Raw genomic sequence first — 23,089 nt, 5'->3', positions numbered from 1 at the left:
GGCTGGCTCCACATGCAGCGCTCCGTAGCCGTCACCGGCTCCAGTCTATAGGCATGTCGGCCGATGGCTCTGACGGGACGGCGGACAGGCCAGCAGGTAGGGGGCTCAGGGACGGGTTGCTTGGGGACGACAACTGTATTAATTGTGTGTAATTCAGCTCGCTAGTTGTATCGTCAGTGTGTGTCCGACGGGACCAATGTTTGTGTTGCTTCTTTCCCATCATTTGGCCGCAAACAAAAACAGAGGTAGGCTAATACTTCCAGAAAGTACTTCAGAACTTCTTTAGTCCTACAGTCATGTGACTAATACGGTTGTTTTACGGTAGCCGGCGATAGGTTGTGTGATGAGTAATGTTTATGGTTAGGTTTTTGTTAATTCGACTTAATGGTGACATTAAGAGGAGGTGATAGAAGAAGCGAGTTAGCTACTTTTGCCAATAGCGACTCGGACTGTAAGGACACCACCTAGCCGAGCGCGTTACTTATCTCAAATATACATTCTATGGTTACTAGCTGCTACACCGGTGATGGAGCAGCCAGGCAGCCTGCCTAGTGCCTACTAGCCTAGCCAGAATACCGAATGGCAACCGGTGACGACTGCGGCAGTCACCGGTGGAAGCCGAGAGGAAAAGCGGAGAGGGGGGCTTTTGGCTTTGTTCCATTTCGAGAGGGCAATAAACCTCATGGAACCACGTGGATGTAACCATGGCGACGATTTAATATATTTTATTAAGCAAAGCTTATATCACTACCACCATATTTCCCTTTCCCTAACCTCCCCTTCACTCATCAAACCAAACTGTCCCCGGGGAGCTTAGCTTGTCACGTGGTTCCACAAGGTTTGCGCGTGTGTTCCCTCTCGTGCAGCTTCTTTCTAAACTGGGTCAGTAGATCAGTAGAGCAGCGCTGCCTTCACTGTGCAGCGGAGGGAGCCATTCGCTCCCTGACGCTACGAAAAACCGACCAAGGAGCAATACAGTAACGTGTCAGCTATCAAAACTTTGAAAAGCCACTTTGAAGCCAACGCCACATCACATTAGTTGAAAAAACCCATCTAAACTAAACCCTATACAGCCAAGGAGCTTCGAGAACAAAAGCACCAGAGGATATTAATATATAGGCTAGCCATTAGCATTTTTTTTAAAGATTATTTTGTGGGCATTTTTAGGCCTTTATTGACAGAACAGCTGAAGAAATGAAAGGAGATAGAGAAGGGGGAATGACATGTAGGAAAGGGCCGCAGGTCGGAGTCGAACCCGGGCCTGCTGCGTTGAGGTGTAAATGGGCGCCCGCGACTGTTTAATACAGGAACTTAGTGAATCATTATGAGGTGTAATAATATTATAAAAAACAATTCCTCAGTTCCAGTCACACTCTTTAAAACTATATTTGAATGTTAAATGAATTATAGCCATTCATATCCACCGGATAGACGTAGGAAATATAGTAGGCTATACAAGTGCTGTAGTGTTACCATAACTTCATCATTAGTCCCCACAACATTTACAGCCCCTCCCACAAGGCTATTTAATGTAAACTCCACGAAGTTTGTTCTATATTACTTTGATTTTCTTCAGTAGGACAGCAGTCTGTACAAGCTTAGAACCCTGAACATGTATTTCACAATTGGGTCAAAAAAGAACTTATAATATAGAAAAAAAATGTAATCTATATTAAAAGTACAAGAATGTCCCTTAGTATCAAAAGTAAAAGTGAGAGTGTTTTGTCATGCCATTTGTCTCCAAATACTGTGTAGTTTCTTTTTTATTCTATGTTAGTTTATGTAGGCTACCTTTTTATTTATTTTTGTTACTTTCTATACTTTTTTCTGTTTCTGTTTCTATTGTACTGCTGCAACAACCGGATTTCTCCACTGGGGAACAATAAAGGTGTAGCCTTTCTTATCTAATCTAAAATTCTTGTTGTACACATGTGTAATAGGCTATAACAATATTGTAGCAGGTCTATCTAATCCAAAATGCTGTTGGCTTTTGAAACTTTAACATTGCCATCATGTTTGTGGAATGTTTTCCACGTAAAATCCTGCAAATTAATTATTAACAGACGACCTCTGCAGTAAAGGTAAACAAATCTGACGAGGGGATGAAGTGCAGGTGGATAGATAAGCGGAGACCAGGGCGTAGGTTTTGTTTCAACATTGGGGGTACACATTATAGCCGGAGGGTCTGGGGGCCGTCCATAACATTTTGACAGTGAAAATGGTGGCTCCGCCCCGCAGAGGCTGAGGTCATTTGATGTGTGCAGTGAAATGCTGCACGTGTGTTATCACACTGTGGTGGCCACCAATGCACTCTTGTATGCAGTAGTGTGTTTGGGGTGGGGGGTGGGGGGGCACCCTTACGGACACAAACACCGAGCGGCTGGACAAGCTGGTGAAAAAGGCTAGCTCTGTGCTTGGCAGGAGGCTGCACTTTGAAAACTGTGGTTGAGAGGAGCACATTAAAGTGCCCATATTATGCTCATTTTCAGGTTCATAATTGTATTTAGAGGTTATATCAGAATAGGTTTACATGGTTTCATTTTCATAAAACAGCATATTTTTGTTGTACTTCAACATTGCTGCAGCTCCTCTTTTCACCCTGTGTGTTGAGCTCTCTGTTTTAGCTACAGAGTGGGGCATCTCACTTCTGTTCCATCTTTGTTGGGAGTCACACATGCGCACTACCTAGGTAAGGACTACTAGCCAGTCAGAAGCAGAGTAGGAGGGCACGTGCCACGCTAGCACCTAGGCGAGCATAATAACGTACAACGTTAGAGCTGTTTGGAGCAGTTTGTGAACAGTGTTTTCTGTTGGAGATGGTAAGTCCCTTTAGGGTGGACTTTGGGCTTTTTCACTTTATAAACCTATAAAATGCACATAAAAAAAGATATATAACACAATAAAGGAAAGGGAAATGCCAAAAAGCAGATCCTTTGTCCTCACTGCTATAAGACTCTTTAACACCTCCCGAAGAACGCATTTCAATATATTTGTGCTCGGTTTTTATTCTGTTTTTTTTTTTTTTTACGATTATTTTAAGGCTATTTATTTATCCATATGGTTTTAGTGGGGAAATGTGGTTGCTTCTTTGAACAGCTGGACATCTGTATTTCCCTGTGGGAATGAATAAAGTATTCTATTCTATTCTATGAAGGTGCAGTGACTACAGAGCAAGCAGGTCACTGCTTACATCCAGAGGTACACATTAGTAGTCTGAACATGGAGCACTGGTAGATTAATACAACTGCAAAGGCGCTCTTGCTGGATCTTGAAAATGTGGCCTTGAAACAACATCCGGTGTTGAATATCAACAAAAGAAAGTGCTCTCGTCTGCTTGAGCTGGACGCTTTTGTTAAAAAAGCTGTGTAAATACAGAGTATCCATCCTTTAAAAAAATCCTTACAAATCTTTTGTTGTAGTTTTTCTTTTTTTTTTTTATTGAAAAGTAGTCCTACATTTACACACAAGAGGTCAACCCTCAAACGCAGCTTGTATCCACATCTTTGCTCTGGCTGTTTAGCACAAACTGCCATTGTAATTCATGTGTGTTTTTTTTTTTTCTGTTATGACTCGGCTCCGTGTTGGAGGAAACATAGCAGCACTTGCTCGGCTTTTGTGGAATACTTTGCTTGGGCAAAGCACTGCAATTAGCTGTCTGCATAAATATATTCTGTTTTTTCTATTGTCTTAACATCCCCCCAAAAAAATGTGTCAAAAGCCAAAAAGAGATTGACAGATTGTGTTTGCTTTCCACCGTGATGGTTGTTAGGGTATTGAATTCACTGCTTTGACTTTTCCCTGGCTATATATAATGTTGAATTCAAATCAGGTCATCTACTTTCCACTACCAAATACCTTAAAGTTATTAAAGTGGGATGAAATGTACACTTGTTGGAAAATGTACAGCCGTAAAAAAAAATGCCTATAGGTCATTTAGTGCGTAGTCTTGTACTGTTGGGCATACTGAGTTTGCTCCACTCCTGTGCATCTCCCCTGTGGGGTTGGCGGTCTATGTTTCTGTGTTTCAGTAATATGGTATGTCACCTCCGGCCCTGCAGGCTCGGCCTCTCACTCCTGTCGCTTCCTAGATGGCACTTTTTTTGGCCAGTCAGCTGGCAGAGCTCACCCAAGTACCCAGGGGGAAATGTTCCTGACTAATAAGGGAACAGGAGGAAAAAAACTGTGATGTTAGAGGCGGCGTGTTGTGCAGCATCAGTGGGGAAGAGGTGTGATTGCTGGAAGGGAGCGCTGGCAAGTGTCGGCTCCCACATTCCACTTTAGCGTCAGTGATGACCCACTAAACTTTACTCCACTGCTGATTGAGTTGTGGAACAACAGTCACGCTTGAAAAGCTTTCTTCATTTTGTTAAAACGTTTCCGCCCCAAATAAATGTCCGCAATTTAAAGTATATAGTCCTGAGAGGGAAGTAGGTTATTGTTACAGCGTTATATAAGCATTAGGTAAGGTGATGGCCCAAACCCCTCTTGTGTGCCTTTTAAACTGACACACTGTGAGCATAGCTGGATGTTTGGCGCCACCTGGCAACCTCCAGCCAGTACTCTGAGAGAAACAGATGACAACGGAGCCAGACTGAGCCATGTGTGTGGGTGGGTGTGTCGCTGCGTCAAAATGGAATTCTGTCAGTCCTGTACTCAGAAATGTTTTTGGCAGGCATGGGTCAGCTTTTAATGCTTTTAGGCGAACAAGCCTTTTAATAAAAAAATTGCCACCCACTACTGCAACACATGTATGAATCATTGTTTGCTCACAAAAAAGTCTGCCTGTCTGCCTTTTGAGGACATAAATGGTTTAAAAATATTGGTGGATTATTTTTCAGGTTGTAGCAAAACTGTGCTACCGCAATAACTTCAGTTTCAAAATAAGAAAAAACGGTAACATCAAGAATACACAAACTCACAAGATAGATCTAGATACAGATCTACATGTCTGCTGTGTAGGACTTTTATGGAAGCAAAGAAAGACCATAATAGATAATAGTAGTATGGTCAATGCTAAGGTAATTGTCAATTGTAAAAAAACAAAAACACTCAGGTCTGTTGGACAAAACAAAAAGAAATACCAACTTCGACTTAGACAGGTATTCGGTTGCTTATAAGATTAAAATAAAGCATTTCAGTCATAGTTAAATTTCACAATTATTATCAGTCATAGTTAATATTACTCTGGCCTTTCTTTGCAAATACTTAACTTGTGGATAAAGGCAAATGTAAATACAGCTGAACTGCCAGTAATTCCCAATATACCTTGCATAGCCCATAGGTGCATTGTCAAACAGTTTCCCATGTTGGCGTTCTGTTATCCAATCCAGGTGCCCCCTTGTTGATTTGTATCAATATTCATTTTATGTCTTTTCATTCACTTCTGATTTTTTTTTTCCCCCGGCATTTTCACCTTTATTCGATGGATGACATGAGGGTTATTACATGCAACAAAGGACCCAGGCCGCGGCGGTAATGTGGCATGCGCTGTAACCACTCGGCTACCGAGGCGCTCCCACAACTGCGTTTGTAACTGGTAATTAAAATATTGGATGTCTACCAATCAAAATTAGGGGGTTTAGGCGTCCTTCCTCAAGAAAATGTGATGTTTTTCAGTAATAAAAAAAAAAGAAGGAATTCCCCCATAAATTTTGTATCTCTTTGGCGTCTCTTTGTAGTCAGTTTGTATCCCTTTGTGGTAGTTTTGCGTCTCTTTTTTTAACTTTATTTTGTAGCATTATTATAACCATATCTGTGTCCAAAATGTGGAAACGCTAAAGCAGACAATAAATAAATAACACTCCAAAATGCTTAAAGACAAACTACAACCAACTACAATCATTAGATCTGAGAAAAGTCTTTTAGGTACATTCATGTATTGGGTGCTGCCCAAAACACCCCCGGGTGTTGCACCTAAACCTCATAATGGAGTCTAATCAGCTTCAATCTTCTTGATTGATTATTTTTATTCGCTGCTATGCTGGATAAACCCAACAAACCCTAGTGGCAGAGTCTTAGTCATCCATTTATGGTGAATTATTAATAGGGCGTTTGATAAGCCAGCCCAACAGAGCTTTAAAGGGTTTTGCGTTCTCATTTGCCGTCTTGTTTCCGTGTTACAGATCTCGCTGCAGACGGGGAATGCCCACAGCAAGCAGGCTCCTCGCTGCCAGCTGCCGAGCTGCCGAGGAAACGAAAAGGAGACGTGGAGGAGGGGTCAGGCACCCATGGACAGTAAGAGGAGTGTTATGTCAATTATATGAAAACACACTGTACTGCAGAATGCATGTATTATCATAGGGCTGGGAAATAATTCTATATAATCATTTATCGTCTTTCAATGGAATCCTACCGTGATGAAATCACATATTGAGATATCGTGATTAGAGCCCGACCGATAAAGGATTTTTAAGGCCAATATCGATACTAATATTTGGTGATTTAAAAATCCGATATTCCGACATATCGGCCGATATATATATATATATATATATATATATATATATATATTTTTTTTTTTAAATCCAGAAACGCGTAACAAAACAGATTTCCCTAACATTAGTTATTTATAGTTATTAGTGAGTCCTCACTAAAATAATATGATTACGCAGTTTAAAAATAAACTTGTTTGTTTTATTGTCACAACATCAAAATATATTAAAGTTCTGATAAATAAAATGTATAAAAATACGAACTTAAGATATGAAACTTAAAGGGTTAAACACGTGTTGCCAACAGGGACGTTGCACAGTGTCCTCTGGTGGACACACTATGCAACACTCAGAACATGAAGGGGATTATGTCTGTTTTTATTTTATTATTACATATTAAATATTAATTTATCGGCCATTATAAACGCCGATACCAATAGATTGGAAAATGCCTAATATCGGCCGATAACATCGGCAATATATTGGTCGGGCTCTAACCGTGATTTACTATTACGTTGTCTAAATTGATAATAACAAGCACATACTAACTCCATTTTCTCAGAAATGTAATTTGAAGAATTGCAGATTAGTTTTAACATCACACTATTTTTAGTGCATGCATGGCAACATAGTCAGTATCCAGCTGGGAAAAAAATATGTTCTCTATAATTTCACGTGAAACTGTTCACCACATTATTAGTGATTATTTATCTAAAATCTCATTGTATGTGTCAACCCCTACAATATCGACATCCATGTATTTGGTCAAGAACATCTGGTTTTCTCCATATTGCCCAGCCCTATTCTCATTTCATAGCAAACGACCCACAGTATGTCCATCCGATCTTACAGGCAAAGTGTCGACTTTCAAATGGACGATGACCTCAGCAGGTACACGGACTTGTTGGCTTTGTTCACACACGTTTTATAGGAGAACACTGGCAAAGAATTGAATTTGTTGATCGCTTTTATTTGCAGATCTGAAGGAGAGGATCAGCAAGTCAAAATTAAATGCTTCAGGTGAACCTATTTATTTCATGTCAAATTACAGTGGGGTCATCTGTCTTGTAAAGCCTTTTTTGGCTTTGATTGGTCTCATGTCACCAGCTATTTTAAAGCCATAATGACTTGACTGCATTATGAACTCCAAATAATGATCTCTACCTAAAATCAAATGCTATGGATAGAGATGTCTTTCTGATTTCATTCCGACTGCGTCTGCAGGGAGCCTCACCGACAGATTGAGAAGCGGCGGAGGGATAAAATGAACACCCTCATTGACGAGCTGGCGGCCATGATCCCCGCCTGTCAGCCCATGGCGCGGAAACTCGACAAACTCACTGTGCTGCGGAAGGCTGTGCAACACCTGAAAGCCCTCAAAGGTAACTCTGAAACCGGGTGGAATGTAACTAACATTTACTCAAGTGCTCTACCTAAGTACTAATTTGAGGTACTTGTACTTTACTTGAGTCTTTTCTTTTCATGCCACTTTCTACTTCTACTCCGCTACATTTCAGAGAGAAATATTTTACTTTTTACTCCACTACAGTCATCTGATGGCTTTAGATACTACAGTAGTTACCTTGCAAATGAAGATTTTTGCACATAAAATGTAGTTTATAAAATACAATGTTTTTTTCATAAATCATACTACCCAACAATATATAGACCTACAAGTCCAGCTGAAATGACTAGCTGTTTAAAGACTTAGTTGATTGACAGAACTATTTTGATCGTTTCCATTTTCTAAAATGTGAGGATTTTTTTTTTTTGAGTACTTTTAGTTTTAATACTTTAAGTACATTTCCCTGATGATACGTACATACTTTTACTTAAGTAACATTTTCAATGCCGGGCTTTTACTTCTAACAGAGTATTTTTTACAATGTGGTATTAGTACTTTTACTTAAAGGTGCTGTAGGTAGGATTGTGAAGATCCAGGACTTTGAACATCTACAACTTCTCAGTCCCTCCCCCCCTTTCTGCTAAAGCCCCAACGGTCTCCTAAGCCCCTCCCCCCACAAGGGAGAATGAATGTGTGTGCATTAGCAGTGATTGACACGCAGTTAGACACCCCCCCCCACACACACACACACACAGATTTTTTTTATTTTTTATTATTGGTTAATGTAGTTCTACTGGAACTTAGGGGCAGTTTCAGCAAATATGACAGAAAGTTTGTTTTATAAGTCTTACCTACTGCACCTTTAAGAAAAGGATCTGAATACTTCTTCCACCGCTGCTCTGAACCCACGGGTAACTTAGAATGCCAGCGACGTCTATTCTGTTGCATTTAAAAAATGGTGTCTCCTGTGTTTCCAGTTGGGACAGGAAGCGCCTTTACAGACACCACCTCCAAGCCTTCAATCCTGTCTCATGATGACCTCAAGCACCTTCTGCTCAGGGTAGGTACTCATGTAAGACCCCAACCAGTTCCTATTTCATTATTACATCTATCTATCTATCTATCTATCTATCTATCTATCTATCTATCTATCTATCTATCTATCTAGCTATCTATCTAGCTATTTAGCTATCTAGCTATGTATTGACATATGTCTTTTTGTCTCTTTCTACCAGGCTGTGGACGGTTTCCTGTTAGTTGTAAGTTGTGACCGGGCCAAAATCCTGTTCATCTCCGAGTCCGTCTCCAAGATCCTCAACCTTAGCCGGGTGGGTGTGGCACTTCTACACCACACAATCATTTTGCTGTAGCCAACAGCTTTAAATATTAAACGTTGCAGGTAATTCTGCTGGTTCAGCTGGCTTAGATGCTCAACATTTAACGTACCTTTTCTTTTTGCTTTTTTTTTTATGTCAAAATGAGGCAAAATAGCATAAAAGTACGGAGCCACAAAAGTGACAAATGTACAAAACATTTTACCAGATTAGTCAACAGTCTAACTGAACAGTAAGTGAAAAAAATCAATTATAGCTTTATACTTAAACCATTTCTATTTTTATATATTAAAGTGCTCATATTATGCTTTTTGGCTTTTTTCCTTTCCTTTATTGTCTTATATATCTTTTTTGTGCATGTTATAGGTTTACAAAGTGAAAAAGTCCAAAGTCCACCCCAAAGGGACTTACCATCTCCAACAGAAAAGACTGTTCACAAACTGCTCCAAACAGCTCTATTGTAGTCCAGCCTTTACTTCAGAGACAAACGTGGTCACTTCGTAACACACGTTATAATGATCCTAGCTGCTAGCGTGGCACTCCCTCATACTCTGCAACTGACTAGCAAGCAGTACTTACTGCGCATGTGTGACTCCCAACAAAGATGGAACAGAAGTGAGATGCCTCACTCTGTAGCTAAAACAGAGAGCTCAACACACAAAAATATGGTGTTTTCTGAAAATTAAACCACATAAACCTATTCTGGTACAACCTCTAAATACAATTATGAACCTTTTGTGTTGGCATTTTAAATACATTCATGAGGATTATGGTTAACTGCTCCTCAGATCTCTTCAGGGTAAGTCCAGACAGCTAGCTAGACTATCTGTCCAATCGGAGTTTTCTGTTGCACGACTAAAACAACTTTTGAACGTACACGCGTTCCACCAAAACAAGTTCCTTCCCGAGGCTATTTTGCAGCGGGACTGGGGCTCCGTGCAGCATTTAGACCATTGGGATTGGTTTAAAGAAATGCCAATAAACCAGAGCATGTTTCCTCACATCCTGAAATACTGTGTGGACTAGCCAGACTCTCCTCCGCAGTGCTGTGGAGCAAGGTCTGGCAAGGCGAGACTAAAACAGACCGATGAACTGAATACACCTATGTAGATGTTCAGAGCCTTCAATCAAATTGTTGATTTTAAAGTAAAGAAGCATTATACCTTTTTACTAACCGATTGGTGGGAAAATTGCACTGCATTTTGTCAGTTTGGGCACCCATATAAAGGTCTCAACTTCATCTACTCTCAGCATGCTGGATTTGTTTTTGTTTTCTTTTGCAGGGCCAGTGATCTCTGAGCTTTATTTTTATATATATATATATATATATATATATATATATATATATATATATAAAAATGAAAGTCTGTTTATAGGGCTTGGCATCCAGAGTGACAACCACACCTGCTCTACATTCTTGACCACATTTTCCAGCTTTGACACGGACTGTAGGCAAGCAGAAAGGAATGGAGATTAGGAGGGATGTAAACAAAAGCTTCTAAAGTAATCTGACACCATGTCTGCAGGGCAGCATGTGTTATTTTGGGGATAACCAGTAAGCCATGACTAGATACATGCTGCAGCAATTATTTTAGAAACCAGATACATTGACTGTATGTAGAGCTGCAAACAGTGATCTGATATCTTCCTATACAAGTTTTGATACAATGTGCTGCATGATCAGGGCCGTAGAAGAACCGGAAAGGATACACAACTGAACAAACAACACAACAATCAAGCATCAGGTTGCAGTTTATGAACAAAGCGAGTTGAATAAAACAAAGATAGTAAAGTTGAATAAATGGATGCATGTCATATGGGTTCATAGTTGGAGCTGACTGGGAAGAGCTTGTTCGATTTCATCCATCCCAAAGACATCAACAAGGTGAAGGAACAGCTGTCGTCTTCGGAGTATCCTCGCCAATGCCTCATTGACGCTGCAAGTAAGTCTGTTCAATCATTTATTCATTCATTCATTCATTCAATATTTATACTTGAGAAATCATTGACGGTTGACCCTCATTTACAATGACATTGAGTAAAATTACAAAGACAAAAACCAAACAACAAGAAAAATAGAAAGACACTAAAACCTGAGTTGGAAAAATTATTTGATAAATAAATCAGGATAATAAGGATGCAAAAGCAAATACAAATATGTAAAGCAATTACAAGTAGAAGTTTGCAGGTTTAAAACTAGGGCCACGTTCAGCCACGACACAATGTATGTAGCAACATGTTTAAAAAAAAACTGAAACTGTGTGTTGAACACACTGTCGTGTGCGCATGCGCTCTGCCTTTTTATTACCACGAGTTTACAGACAGTACTAATACTACTAATACTTAGTAGTGTGGTAGTTTTCCAGTAAGAGCCTTATAGATAAAGAGATACCAGTGAGTATCATGTCTCTCTTGGAGAGAAGACCACCCAACACTTTCATATAAAACACAATGATGCGTACCATAGACATGACAGGTTATGAATCTCAAGGCAGAGTGATAGACTGAGTTGAAGATGATGCGTGTCTATAAATCGCATCACCGTAGTCCAGGACCGACATGAACACTGCCTCAACAACCCTTTTCCTACCAAACATTGGAGAGATGTCACATCTGAGAAACAACTTAAAGGTGCCTACAGCCTGTAGTGCGATTTGCAAAAATCCACCGCTCTCTGTTCAGATGCACCAATCAGGGCCGGGGGTGTCTAACTGCGTGTCAATCACTGCCCATGCATACGCATTAATTCTCCCTTGTGGGGGGAGGGGCTTAGGAGACAGTTTTGGGCTTTGGGGGAAAGGGGGAAGGGACTGAAAATTAAGGCTAAGTCCTGGATCTTCACAATCCTACCTGCAGCACCTTTAAATTGTAACCTAACGTGGAAGTAGAAGACAACTGATCCACATTGTAGCTAGAGCTGTAACAATTCAAAATTTTGCTGCACAATTGATTGTTTCAGAAATAATTGTGATCAATGATATAATTGTCTCTTTCAGTCAATATAAAAAAACTATTATTTTTCAAAAAAATAAAGTTTTGAATAAATCCCGGGGTACATCTTTTGGGTTTTTGACTGTTATGTGATGCAGATGATGTAATAATACAAGTACACAGCTTATGAAGTAAACTCATAAAAGGCTTTTTTTTCTTAAATGAACATAAAATTGATAATTACCATCGACAGTCATACCCCTTAAGACCTTAGCTAATGTTAGCAATTAATCAGGGTTAAACAAAGAAACGGCAATTACTTCAATAGGATTGCAATTAGGCAATTATTAAATAATTGTTACAGGCCTAATTGTGGCTATATCTGAAATGAAAATCAAGCAAGCTGACAATTAACACTATATGTAAACGCCACCAATGCTGTCTTTCTGTGTGCAGCCGGGGTTCAGGTGCAGGTGGACGCCCCCGCCAGGGCGCCCCTCTTGTCCACCGGAGCCCGGAGATCCTTCTTCTGCCGGTTGAAGCACAGTCGGGTGGTGGGGAAGCAGGACAAACACTTTCTGCCCTGTACTTCCAAAAAGAAAGGTGAGTACAGACCGGAGTCCAGACTATGAGGGTTAGGATAAGGAAATTACTGATTTAGCAGGGGGGGCACTGTATCCGTGTCACATTCTTAAGGGTCTGATCCTAGAATCGCCCCTGGTTCATAATGTGTCAGTTTGGAATGGGCTGACTGCTTGGCTTGTGGTATTGCTTCTTGTAGCATTCTCCAGAACCAAAGTGTACCCCAAAATTACTTACAGAAGGAACCCAACGCTCTTAATACGCAACCAGCCTACTACTGACTTACAGTGTACTTCTACTTCAGAGGAAAACATTGTAGGCTACTACTACACGTAAGCTACTACTACATTTACCTGACAGAGAACGTTGGCGATTCAGAATTTAATCTCAAAATATCCCAAATAAAATGTGGAGTAATCAGACATTTGCCTCATGGACTCATGGCAGTGCTGCATCCCTCCAGGGCGTTATGAGAGCCAATCAGCAAAAAGCTTTATTAATAACCATTATCAAATGCTTTCCAAACTGCTCCAAACCCCAAGTTCATTGGGTACCCAGAAAACCAAGTGTGAAGTAGATTGGGTGAACAATTCACAAAATATTTCAAATACATACGCACACAAACACACACACATACAGAGGTTTCCCAATTTATTAAAGAGACTATTTAAAAAAAAAATAATTGCAAACTACTTTTTGTGCCCGCAGACTCTTCCAGATACTGTACCCTCCACTGCACTGGATACATGCGCAGTTGTCCGAGCAGCCAGCTGGACTCAGAGGGCGACGGCGAGATGGAAAGCTCCGACCTAAGCTGCCTGGTGACGGTGTGCCGCCTGCTCACTCCCGTGTCCCACCAGCCTCCCAAAGAGCTCACCATCAGGCCCTCTGAGTTTGTGACCCGCTGGGCCATCGACGGCAAGTTCACTTTTGTAGAACAGCAGTGAGTTTCCTGATTTCAACTCCTATCTGCAAGACACTGAAACATTATTTTGCACATTACGTTTTACAAGTAAACTCTTATTTTGTCCTGCGTTCTGAATGGGGAAAAAAAAGTGTTCAAGGAAATTTCACAGTTCAAGGTGTTTTCACTGTTGATTTGTTTAACTGTTTCACTGTTTTTTTAAGTTCACTAAATGCAACATCTTTCCAAAAGTCAATGCGTAATTGGATTAAATAATCGTGATTAAGATTTTTCCCATAATGGAGCAGCCCTAGCACATAGTTTAGCTGAAAATAAATGGTAAAGTGGGTGGAAGGAGGCCTCTTATCGCAGTTTTTTTCTCTTCAACTGTCAGTTTAGACATTGGTTCTCAGAGGGACCTATGCATCCTGATTGCATCACCTGTAAATCTCGTCTCATTTTTGTTGGGGAATACTTTCATACTGCAAGGTTTCCCCCAGAATTTGTTTTTTGCCAGGTGGCAAGTGTCTTTTTTTTTGACGAGGGTCCGGCTGGGGCCAGTCACAGACTGATGGCAGTATTCATATAGGGCCCAAATGTTTCTGTGATAACAGAATCATGGATAGAATTGCAAAATTGAGAATTAAAAAAAGCTGTAAGACAGTCTTGCAATACATTGGGGGGGGAACTCTGTAGTCTATAGTGAATCATTTAATCCAATTTCCCATATGTGTAACTGCTGAATGTTCCATATGGAGATTCTCATTCATACAGCATTCACTTCCATTTCCACTTGTCACTTGTTTTTGAAGCGGCACAATCCTGAGAGACAGCGAAAGACACCAGAGTAACTAAACTCCTTTTGCATCCTCTCTCTTTTCCCAGAGCCACGACAGTTATCGGTTACTTGCCGCAGGAAGTTCTCGGCACGTCGTGCTATGAATACTTCCACCAGGACGACCTGCTGCACCTCGCAGACAAACACAGGCAAGGTGATGGAGCAAAGCAGCCACGGATGGAAACGTTAACCCTATATCTGATTAAATCAAGAACTTAACTGAGACATTTGAACCCCAAATCAAGATATCTATGTTTCCAAAATGCAACACTTGTGTTGAGGAGAAGTTCAAGAAATTGGACTTTTCAACTGAACTCTGTGATAACACGGGTGTCCAATCTCTTGGCAGTTCTGCGAAGCAAAGAGAAGATCGAGACACGGTGCTACAAGTTCAAGACAAAATACGGCTCCTATGTCTCACTCCAAAGTCAGTGGTTTAGTTTCACAAATCCATGGACCAAAGAAGTCGAGTTTATCGTGTCTTCAAACCAGGTTATCTCGTAAGTATCGATTCATTTATGAAGATGTGGATATTAAGTGTTACCTGTGTCAGATACAATGTCGCTATTAGGAGGGGTTACAAACCCATTCATTCATGCTCTACTCTCATTTTTTACAGCACCAAAAACTGATCCCAAATGTTTCTGTTTCTGAGTTGATTTGTTATTGTACCATAACACAGCTTTAAAAATACAGATTAACCATGAATATAGCAGCATAAATACTCCTTTGCACCAGCAGGGGGCCTGGTCACACAAAAGATGAGGAGGCAGGCAACTCAAAAGCACTTCAGGGTAAGAAAAACACGCTGTGTATTCATATAGGCATTCATCTCTTGTGTGGGATTTTTTTTTTTTAATGTTGATTTTACTGTAATCTGCTTTCACAGAAGACACAAAGCAAATACCCATCATTTCCAGTGGTTTGGGCACAATGATCTACGCAGGCAGCATAGGGACTCAGATCGCAAACGAGCTCATGGACTCCTACAGGTGCATTTTGTGTGTGTGTGTGTGTGTGTGTGTTTGTGTGTGTGTGTGTGTGTGTGTGTGTGTGTGTGTGTGTATTAAAGGGATATTTCACTGCTGGAAAGATGAATATGTATTATATTGGGTCATTTATATAGTAGAAATTTAAAAGGTTTTTAGAAGTTTGTGCCTTCTAGACTGAGAAAAGCCAGAAAATGTATTTTTGGCTCATGTGGATGAAAGACAACTCCCAGAATGCACTCGCTTTGCTTCCCTACGAGGCCACTCCCAAGCCACACCTTCCGGTTACAGACATAGACAGTGAAATTGGTTACAGAGAGGGAGTCAAGTCAAATGTGTTTTATTGTCATTTCAACCATATACGTGAAACGTTTTACCGTGGCTCAAGTGGTGTTACACATTTAAAATATGTAAAAACAACATTATATAAAAACAAAATACAAAACAGGCTACATTTAGTGCAAACACATTATATGCTCTGTAAAATTCAGCTAATGCATTGGTAGCATTAGCGCTTGGTTGGATGTAAACACATAGTATAAACACAGCCGTGAATTCGCATAGAATGGTCGGCCTTTAACAGTCACAAACTCCACCAGCGGGGAGCAGTAGTTTGATACAAGCAGCCCATTTCTGCACCAGTCCGTGTTAACACAGCCCACCTCCACGAGTCTTAACCCGGCGACAGAGCTACAGCTCTATCTGCTCTGAAGGCTAGCAGGCCTGATAGCTAGATAGCGGAGTATGGTACACTGTTGTTCAGCCATGTTTGCACAAAAACAAAAACACAACAGTCTCTGAACTCGCATGGGAGTTTCATTGAAGTCGGATGTAGTCCAGTTTGTTGTCTAATGAGCGGACACTTGCAAGCAGGATGGATGGGACAGGTGGCTGACTAGCGTTAGCTTTTCCACCTAGCTCGAACTCCTGCACACCGCTTTATTCCGTCTGTAATAAAGTGTCCTGCATATTCTCCGATCTGTACCAATGTATCCCGGTGATACACATGTGCTGTAGTTTGAATGCACATAATTGCAAGTTTGTTGCTGAAAAGAGAGTGCCTTGTTAGCCTAGCTTCAAGATGGCTGATACTCGACTCGCTTCGGGTAGTGACAGTCCCACCCCCTGTGGCGGGTTGAAAACATGCAGAACTAGCTGGCTGTAGCCCATAGCCTCTGGGCAAAAATGCCTCAGATGACGCTAAATGACAATTCAGTCTTTTTTTCCAGACCCACAATACAGAGAAATCTAGTCTCAGGGGGACAGGGAGGGAAGCACGGTCATTTGAAAATACTACCAGGTTTCTACTGATACAAAGCTTAATGCTAATCGGTGAAGTATCCCATTAAGCTAAGTGTAACCCTATTATGTGTACATTAACAGCACTCCCTCCTCCCTGGTCAGGGAATGTCGGTTAAGTAAAACTCCCTTGACAAAATTCCTCCATTTGTAACACCCTGCGATGTCACCAACACAGATATCACTTCCTCTGTGTTACCCTGGTAACACCTTGGATACGTTTCTGCTACTGAACTAAAATGTTGAAACAAAAACTGATACCAGTACAAAACGTATTCTACTGAAATGTCTGTAACTTGTGAATCAATGTGATTTAATTAATTTACCAGATGTTAATAGTCATTCCAGCCAGGTTCAATGACTGATGGGTAATCTTATAAACCTTTATAACAAGCCTAGAAGAATATTTATGATAATTTAAATTTCAAGTCATTTTATCTCCTGCTGTGTTCCAGGATGAACTCGTCTCCATCCAGCGGGAATTGCAGTCCGTTTGGCCCGGCCCAGGAGAAGGGTCCAGTGGTTTCCCCACTAACCAGCACCAGTGTGGGTGACCTCTTCATCATTACTTATCATTATTAACTTGGAGGCAAATTCAATTCTTTCTCTTAGCATTTATGTAGTCAGGCCATAATCAGTGTGCTTGTTGACCTTTTGATCAAGGTATAAACTTAACTGTAATATTCAGTTACAATTTGTTTGAGATTTTTACCTGGTTACACTTGTGTTTTTGCTTTTTTGTGTTTTTATTTTCGATTTTGAGTTGCAATTATGCCACAAATGAAGGTTTAATTCCAATGTCTAACGTCTAGGGAGTTTATGTGGAAATGTATCTCGCCAAATGTCATATGCATATATGCAAATGAAAGCGTGTCTTTGATTTGCACATACAGTGGGGGAAATAAGTATTTGACCCCTTGCTGATTTTGCAGGTTTGCCCACTTACAAAGAATGCAAAAATCTACAATTTTAATCATATGTACATTCTAACAGTGAAAGACAGAATCCCAAAGAAAATTCCAGAAAATCACATCATATGAATTTATTAAAATTGATAACCATCTGATGAGGAAAAACAAGTATTTGACCCCCTGGACAAACAGCATGTTAATATTTCGTAGAAAAGCCATTATTGGCCAGCACAGATGTCAAACGGTTTTTATAGTTGGTGACAAGGTTTGTGCACATTTCGGCAGGGATGTTGGCCCACTCCTCCCTGCAGACAGCCTCAAAATCATTCAGGTTCGAGGTTGTCGCCTGGCAACTCAATTTTAAGCTCCCTCCAAAGATTTTCAATCGGATTCAGGTCTGGAGACTGGCTAGGCCACTCCAGAACCTTGATGTGCTTCTTCTTCAGCCACTCTTTTGTTGCTTTGGCGGTGTGCTTAGGGTCGTTGTCGTGCTGAAACACCCATCCTCGACCCATCTTCAGCTCTCTCACTGAGGGAAGGAGATGTCGGTCCAGAATTCCACGATACATGGCCCTGTCCATCCTCCCCTCAATACAATGGAGTTGTCCCGTCCCCTTGGCTGAAAAGCACCCCCAAAGCATGATGTTGCCACCCCCAGGCTTGACAGTGGGGATGGTGTTCTTTGGGTTGTACTCGGTGTTCTTTGCCCTCCAAACACGACAAGTTGAGTTGAGGCCAAAAAGTTCTATTTTGGTCTCATCTGACCACATCACCTTCTTCCAGGCCTCTTCTGAGTCGTCCAGGTGGTGAATGGCGAACTTCATGCGGGCCTGTACATGTTTCTTCTTGAGCAGGGGGACCTTGCGTGCGCTGCAGGATTTCAATCCATGACGGTGTAGTGTGTTACCAACCGTTTCTTTTTGTAACTGTGGTCCCAGCTGCCTTCAGTTGATTCATCAGTTCCCCCTTGTGGTTTTGGGATGATTCCTCACCGTTCACATGATCAGGGACACCCCACGAGGCAAGATCTTGTGTGGAGGCCCAGACCGAGGGAGGTTGGCGGTGGTGTGGTGCTTCTTCCATTTCCTGATAACTGCACCGACAGTTGATCTTTTCTCTCAAGTTGCTTTCCGATTCTCTTGTAGCCCATCCCAGCCTTGTGCAGATCAACAATCTTGTCCCTGATGTCCGTAGAAAGCTCTTTGGTCTTGCCCATGTTGGTGATGTTGGATGCTGGTTGTTTGTGTGTTGACAGGTGTCTTTTTATACAGGTAACGAGGTGAGGCAGGTGTATTTGATGTAGATAATTGGTTCGGATTGGGGCTGTGTCTTAAAGAAAGACTAACTGGCTTGTAGGAGCCAGAATACTTGCTGTTTGTCCAGGGGGTCAAATACTTGTTTTTCCTCATCAGATGGTTATCAATTTTAATAAATTCATATGATGTGATTTTCTGGAATTTTCTTTGGGATTCTGTCTTTCACTGTTAGAATGTACATATGATTAAAATTGTAGATTTTTGCATTCTTTGTAAGTGGGCAAACCTGCAAAATCAGCAAGGGGTCAAATACTTATTTCCCCCACTGTAAATAGCACACAGCAAATTTTCAAGCTACTGAATGGTGACATGGTAAGTTGTGTTGATGTAGGCACACCATTTGGAAGCAGCTCGCGCACGTCGTGACCAGACAATTCATCATGTAACAAAAATATAAAGTACTGTTACTTGTAATAGAATGATTCCATCACATTTAACTAAAGTCACAACTTGACTTATATTGACTTGTATTTCCACGACAGCATGCTCACATGTCCTTATAGTGTGTAAGTCTTATTCCAATGTAAGACGTATTAAAATGTGACCTGTGATACTTCTTTGTCATTGACAGGCAGGTACTTATAGTATTCTTTATCACCCTCTGAAGACAAATATTGTGCACAACTTTGCACAGGGAAATGTTTATATTAAGACACTTCAGCAACTTGTCTTCCTGAGTTTAATTACTCCACTTCAGTGGAGGAAATATGAAACATGAGGTCCTGTGTGGTGTTTTAACGTTGACCCTGACTTGTTGCAGGCGTCCAGCAAAGAAGAGGCATCAGGCAGTTCATCCCAGTCCCAGTGTGACTCGAGGACAGCAGCAGGCGCGAGCAGTGCAACTTCTGAAAGCTTGGCTGCTGTCAGCAGGATAAACATTAACCCAATCCAAGGTATTATCAGTTTTTTCTCTATTTCTCTGCAAAAAGAAGAGGAAATGGACCACACTCACAAAAGGCTGCCCAAAGGCTTCAAAAAAAGCTTTTGACATGTTATAGTGACAAGGAACTCACAGCTGTGTCGGAATCCGTTCCCTCATTCACTCACTCACTATTCCCTGTGTAGTGTTCATTACATAGTGAACTATATAGGGAACGACCAAACAAGATTTCGGACACTACACTGAAAACGTCGTTGTGTCTGTAGATGCGCCGGTTATTTGTGTGAGGGAGTCGGGACGCGCTGCCCAGCATCCTCATCAACAAACCGAAACAAAAATACTTCTAATACGTCCCTGAAACAATGCAGGCACTCAGGAGAATAGTAAAAGGTTGTATATGTGTTACATTTCCAATGTTTAGAAACGAAAGTCCGCTCCATTTTTCCTCTTTCAGTTTTCACGGTTGCTTCTGCTTCTTCTTCCCCTCCGGGAAAACACGACCGCGTTGCGGTTATCAGAAAGCTATCTCTATACAAAGCAACAATCTACAAATATTTAACACTTATCTTTAAAAAATAAAAAATAAGAATAGGATACATAAGTTATACAAATCAGGTGATACAAATTATTGTCCAGAATTAAACTGCAGTGTTCATACATCTCAGTCATTGTCATCTGTTAAATCCAAATCTTTGGTATAATCAATACAATTATTCCAGATATTCTCAAAAAGTCCCTGTTTGCCTTTTAGCACATATGTAATCCTCTCTAGTGGCAGAGCAGACAGCATCTGCCGTAACCATTAAGTGCCTCTTGGTCTACATGTTTTTTTCCAAAATAAAGCTATACATCTACGTCTAGCTCTATAAATGTACGTTCATTGTTAGTATTAGTACTTTTACTAAAGTAAAGAATACTTCTTCCACCACTACTCCCTACGCGGACTACCTACTCCCTACTTTGCTTCTGTCATAAGTACTACGGGCATTAGAGGTCGCCGCAAATATAAACGTAAATATGGGTCCTAATAGCATGTACAAACAACCTATGGGGTCGTTTTACTTCAGACCAAAGGAAGCGAGCCAGCGATTGTGTGTCGGGGGTCAAAGTAACGGCCCATTTGTGTGACATCCTGCCTGTGACGTCTGGAACGTTGTGTTCTTTAACCCCCCAACGTAGCACAAGTAGACTTCATATTTCACAATTACTGTTTTCCATCAGATCGTTTATAGCTCTCGACTTTTCTGACAGCACGTAGCTGGAGAGGTGTCAGTTCACCTCCTTGAGCAAGGCACCAAATCCACCCCCCACCCTCCTCCCCAACTGCTCAGGCACCTGTCCAGCCCACTCACTCTGACATCTCTCCATTTGTGCATTTATAGGAAGCTGAGCATGTGTGTGTGTGTGTATTTCAGGCCTGTGTGCAGTGTGTTCTAACACAACAGAGTGAAAGAATTGTAATTTCCACACTGGGGATCAATAAAAAGTATACAATTAAATAAAAAACATTCTTTGCTGTGTGTCACCCAGGCGAGCCGTCCCAGCTGGACTTGGACTTGGTGCCGGGCCTGAGCAGCTTCAGCAGCGACGAGGCAGCCATGGCGGTCATCATGAGCTTGCTGGATACGGATGTGAACATGGGTCAGTCGGGGGACTTTGAAGACTTAAACTGGCCTTTCTAGAGGACGCGCAGACATTAACCTCTCACATGCTCTCACGCAGAGAACTCATTCACTGGTTTGCTCTGTGGCCGGATGAGCTGGCCTTGCACATTTGATCCCACTGAACATACTTGATAAGACAGGCCAGACAAATAGAAAAACGTTAATAGAAATGATTGTTACTGTGATTACCTTGTTGGTCAACCCTGGCTCTCGCCTGAAGGAATGTGAGGTTCAAGTTTGTTTTTATTTAAGATCATTTTTTTGTGACAGGACAGCTTAGACATGAAAGGGAAGAGAGAGGGGGAATGACATGCAGCAAAGGGCCTCAGTTCGGAACCGAAACCACGACCGTTGCGTCCAGGACTGAGCCTCTCTGCATATTGGCGCGGGCTCTACCAGGTGAGCTACCCAGACGCCCAAATGTGAGGTTCAAGTGTCCCCCGGAAGCCTGTGGAGATTCAGTGTCTTCCTCTATGACACTTCCTCTTAAACCCAGACTTTCCACTGCAGAACGATTGAGCTATTTGCTCTGCTCTGTCCCCCAATGAGTGACTGAGGCCCCGGGGGGACTCCTGACATGTGCATTGTTGCTAGAGAGACTCCTAAAACCTTTAAACATTTGCGAAAAACCTTTGGTACCCGGTGATGACGTACGTGTTTTTCATAACATGTGATTGTTCAATTTTTTTTTTTTTTTTACTCAGTTTTTAGATGATCCCCTCCAGACCCATTTTAAGTCATGTAAAAAATACCGTTGAGAAGTGTTGTCCGATATTGTTTCCAATTAAGTACTGAAGAAGGCTAAAAATAACGTCAACGCTTTCCTCCCTTTTTATTGAGCATTTCATTTCATTTTTGCAAATATACATAGAGATGCCTCAAGCCTGGTTTATCCTCAGATGGCACGCGAGCTACGAGCACGCACAAAGCGTCTATGCTCAGCGCTTTGTTCGTTGCAGTATTCTCTGAAACGCCAGGAGGGGTGGGGGGGGGGGGTACAAACTAAATATTCTGTGGAAAAGCAAGAAGTCAACCAGAGTTACTGGCAAAACGCCATGGACCAAACATTCAACTCCTTAATGCCTAGGAGGAATTATAATGAACTGTAAAACTTAAACCTCATATCAAATATTCATGGACATACGGTGTTATCACCTTTTATACAATCCCTGTGAAGAAAGGAGTCAAATGTGTTCTAATTAAACAAGGGATAAAAGGTTGAATTTCCTGGACAACTTAATTCGGCTGGCAAAATATTAACTCAAATGTGGATTTAAAAGATCTTCTGCATTTAAAGCATTTAAAAACCAGTTGGTCATCTTTCTAAAGTCATACAGTAATAATACAGTAGTAAAAAAAAGTAATTCAATATTTTATATTATTATTTTATTATATTTTTATATTATATTTCCCCTTTCTGTTCTACATATCCCTGCCTCTGCTGAATTATTTTTATCCCTGGTGGGGACAAAATGTATCCCCCCCCCTCAAAGTGATCAATGCTCCTTCACCAATAGACCATACAGTACAGGCCAAAAGTTTGGACACACCTTCTCATTCAAATGCGTTTCCTTCTATTTTAATGACTGTTTACATTGTAGATACTCACTGAAGGCATCAAAACTATAAATGAACACATATGGAATTATGTACTTAACAAAAAAG

General features: G+C 41.1%; 1 protein-coding gene across 2 annotated transcripts; it reads left to right on the top strand.

Annotated features, from left to right (window-relative positions):
• On the top strand, positions 1-22,384 carry LOC114550034 (aryl hydrocarbon receptor nuclear translocator-like protein 2). 2 transcript variants are annotated; one of them, XM_028570472.1, is made up of 17 exons: positions 1-96; positions 6,123-6,234; positions 7,284-7,322; positions 7,410-7,451; positions 7,656-7,813; positions 8,754-8,836; positions 9,012-9,104; positions 10,939-11,053; positions 12,498-12,644; positions 13,332-13,566; positions 14,413-14,519; positions 14,715-14,865; positions 15,107-15,159; positions 15,255-15,357; positions 17,109-17,199; positions 19,641-19,773; positions 21,291-22,384. In XM_028570472.1, the coding sequence occupies exons 1-17, from the start codon at positions 54-56 to the stop codon at positions 21,440-21,442; spliced, it is 1,857 nt and encodes a 618-aa protein (XP_028426273.1). In that variant the 5' UTR covers positions 1-53; the 3' UTR covers positions 21,443-22,384. The 2 variants fall into 2 exon arrangements, with proteins under 2 accessions (XP_028426273.1, XP_028426272.1); XM_028570471.1 differs by having other exon boundaries at positions 15,104-15,159.
• The last annotated feature ends 705 nt before the right edge of the window (positions 22,385-23,089 follow it).

This window comes from Perca flavescens, chromosome 23, assembly GCF_004354835.1.
Source record: "Perca flavescens isolate YP-PL-M2 chromosome 23, PFLA_1.0, whole genome shotgun sequence".
NCBI classification, from domain to species: domain Eukaryota; kingdom Metazoa; phylum Chordata; class Actinopteri; order Perciformes; family Percidae; genus Perca; species Perca flavescens.
This window is presented reverse-complemented; position numbering and strand designations above follow the sequence as displayed.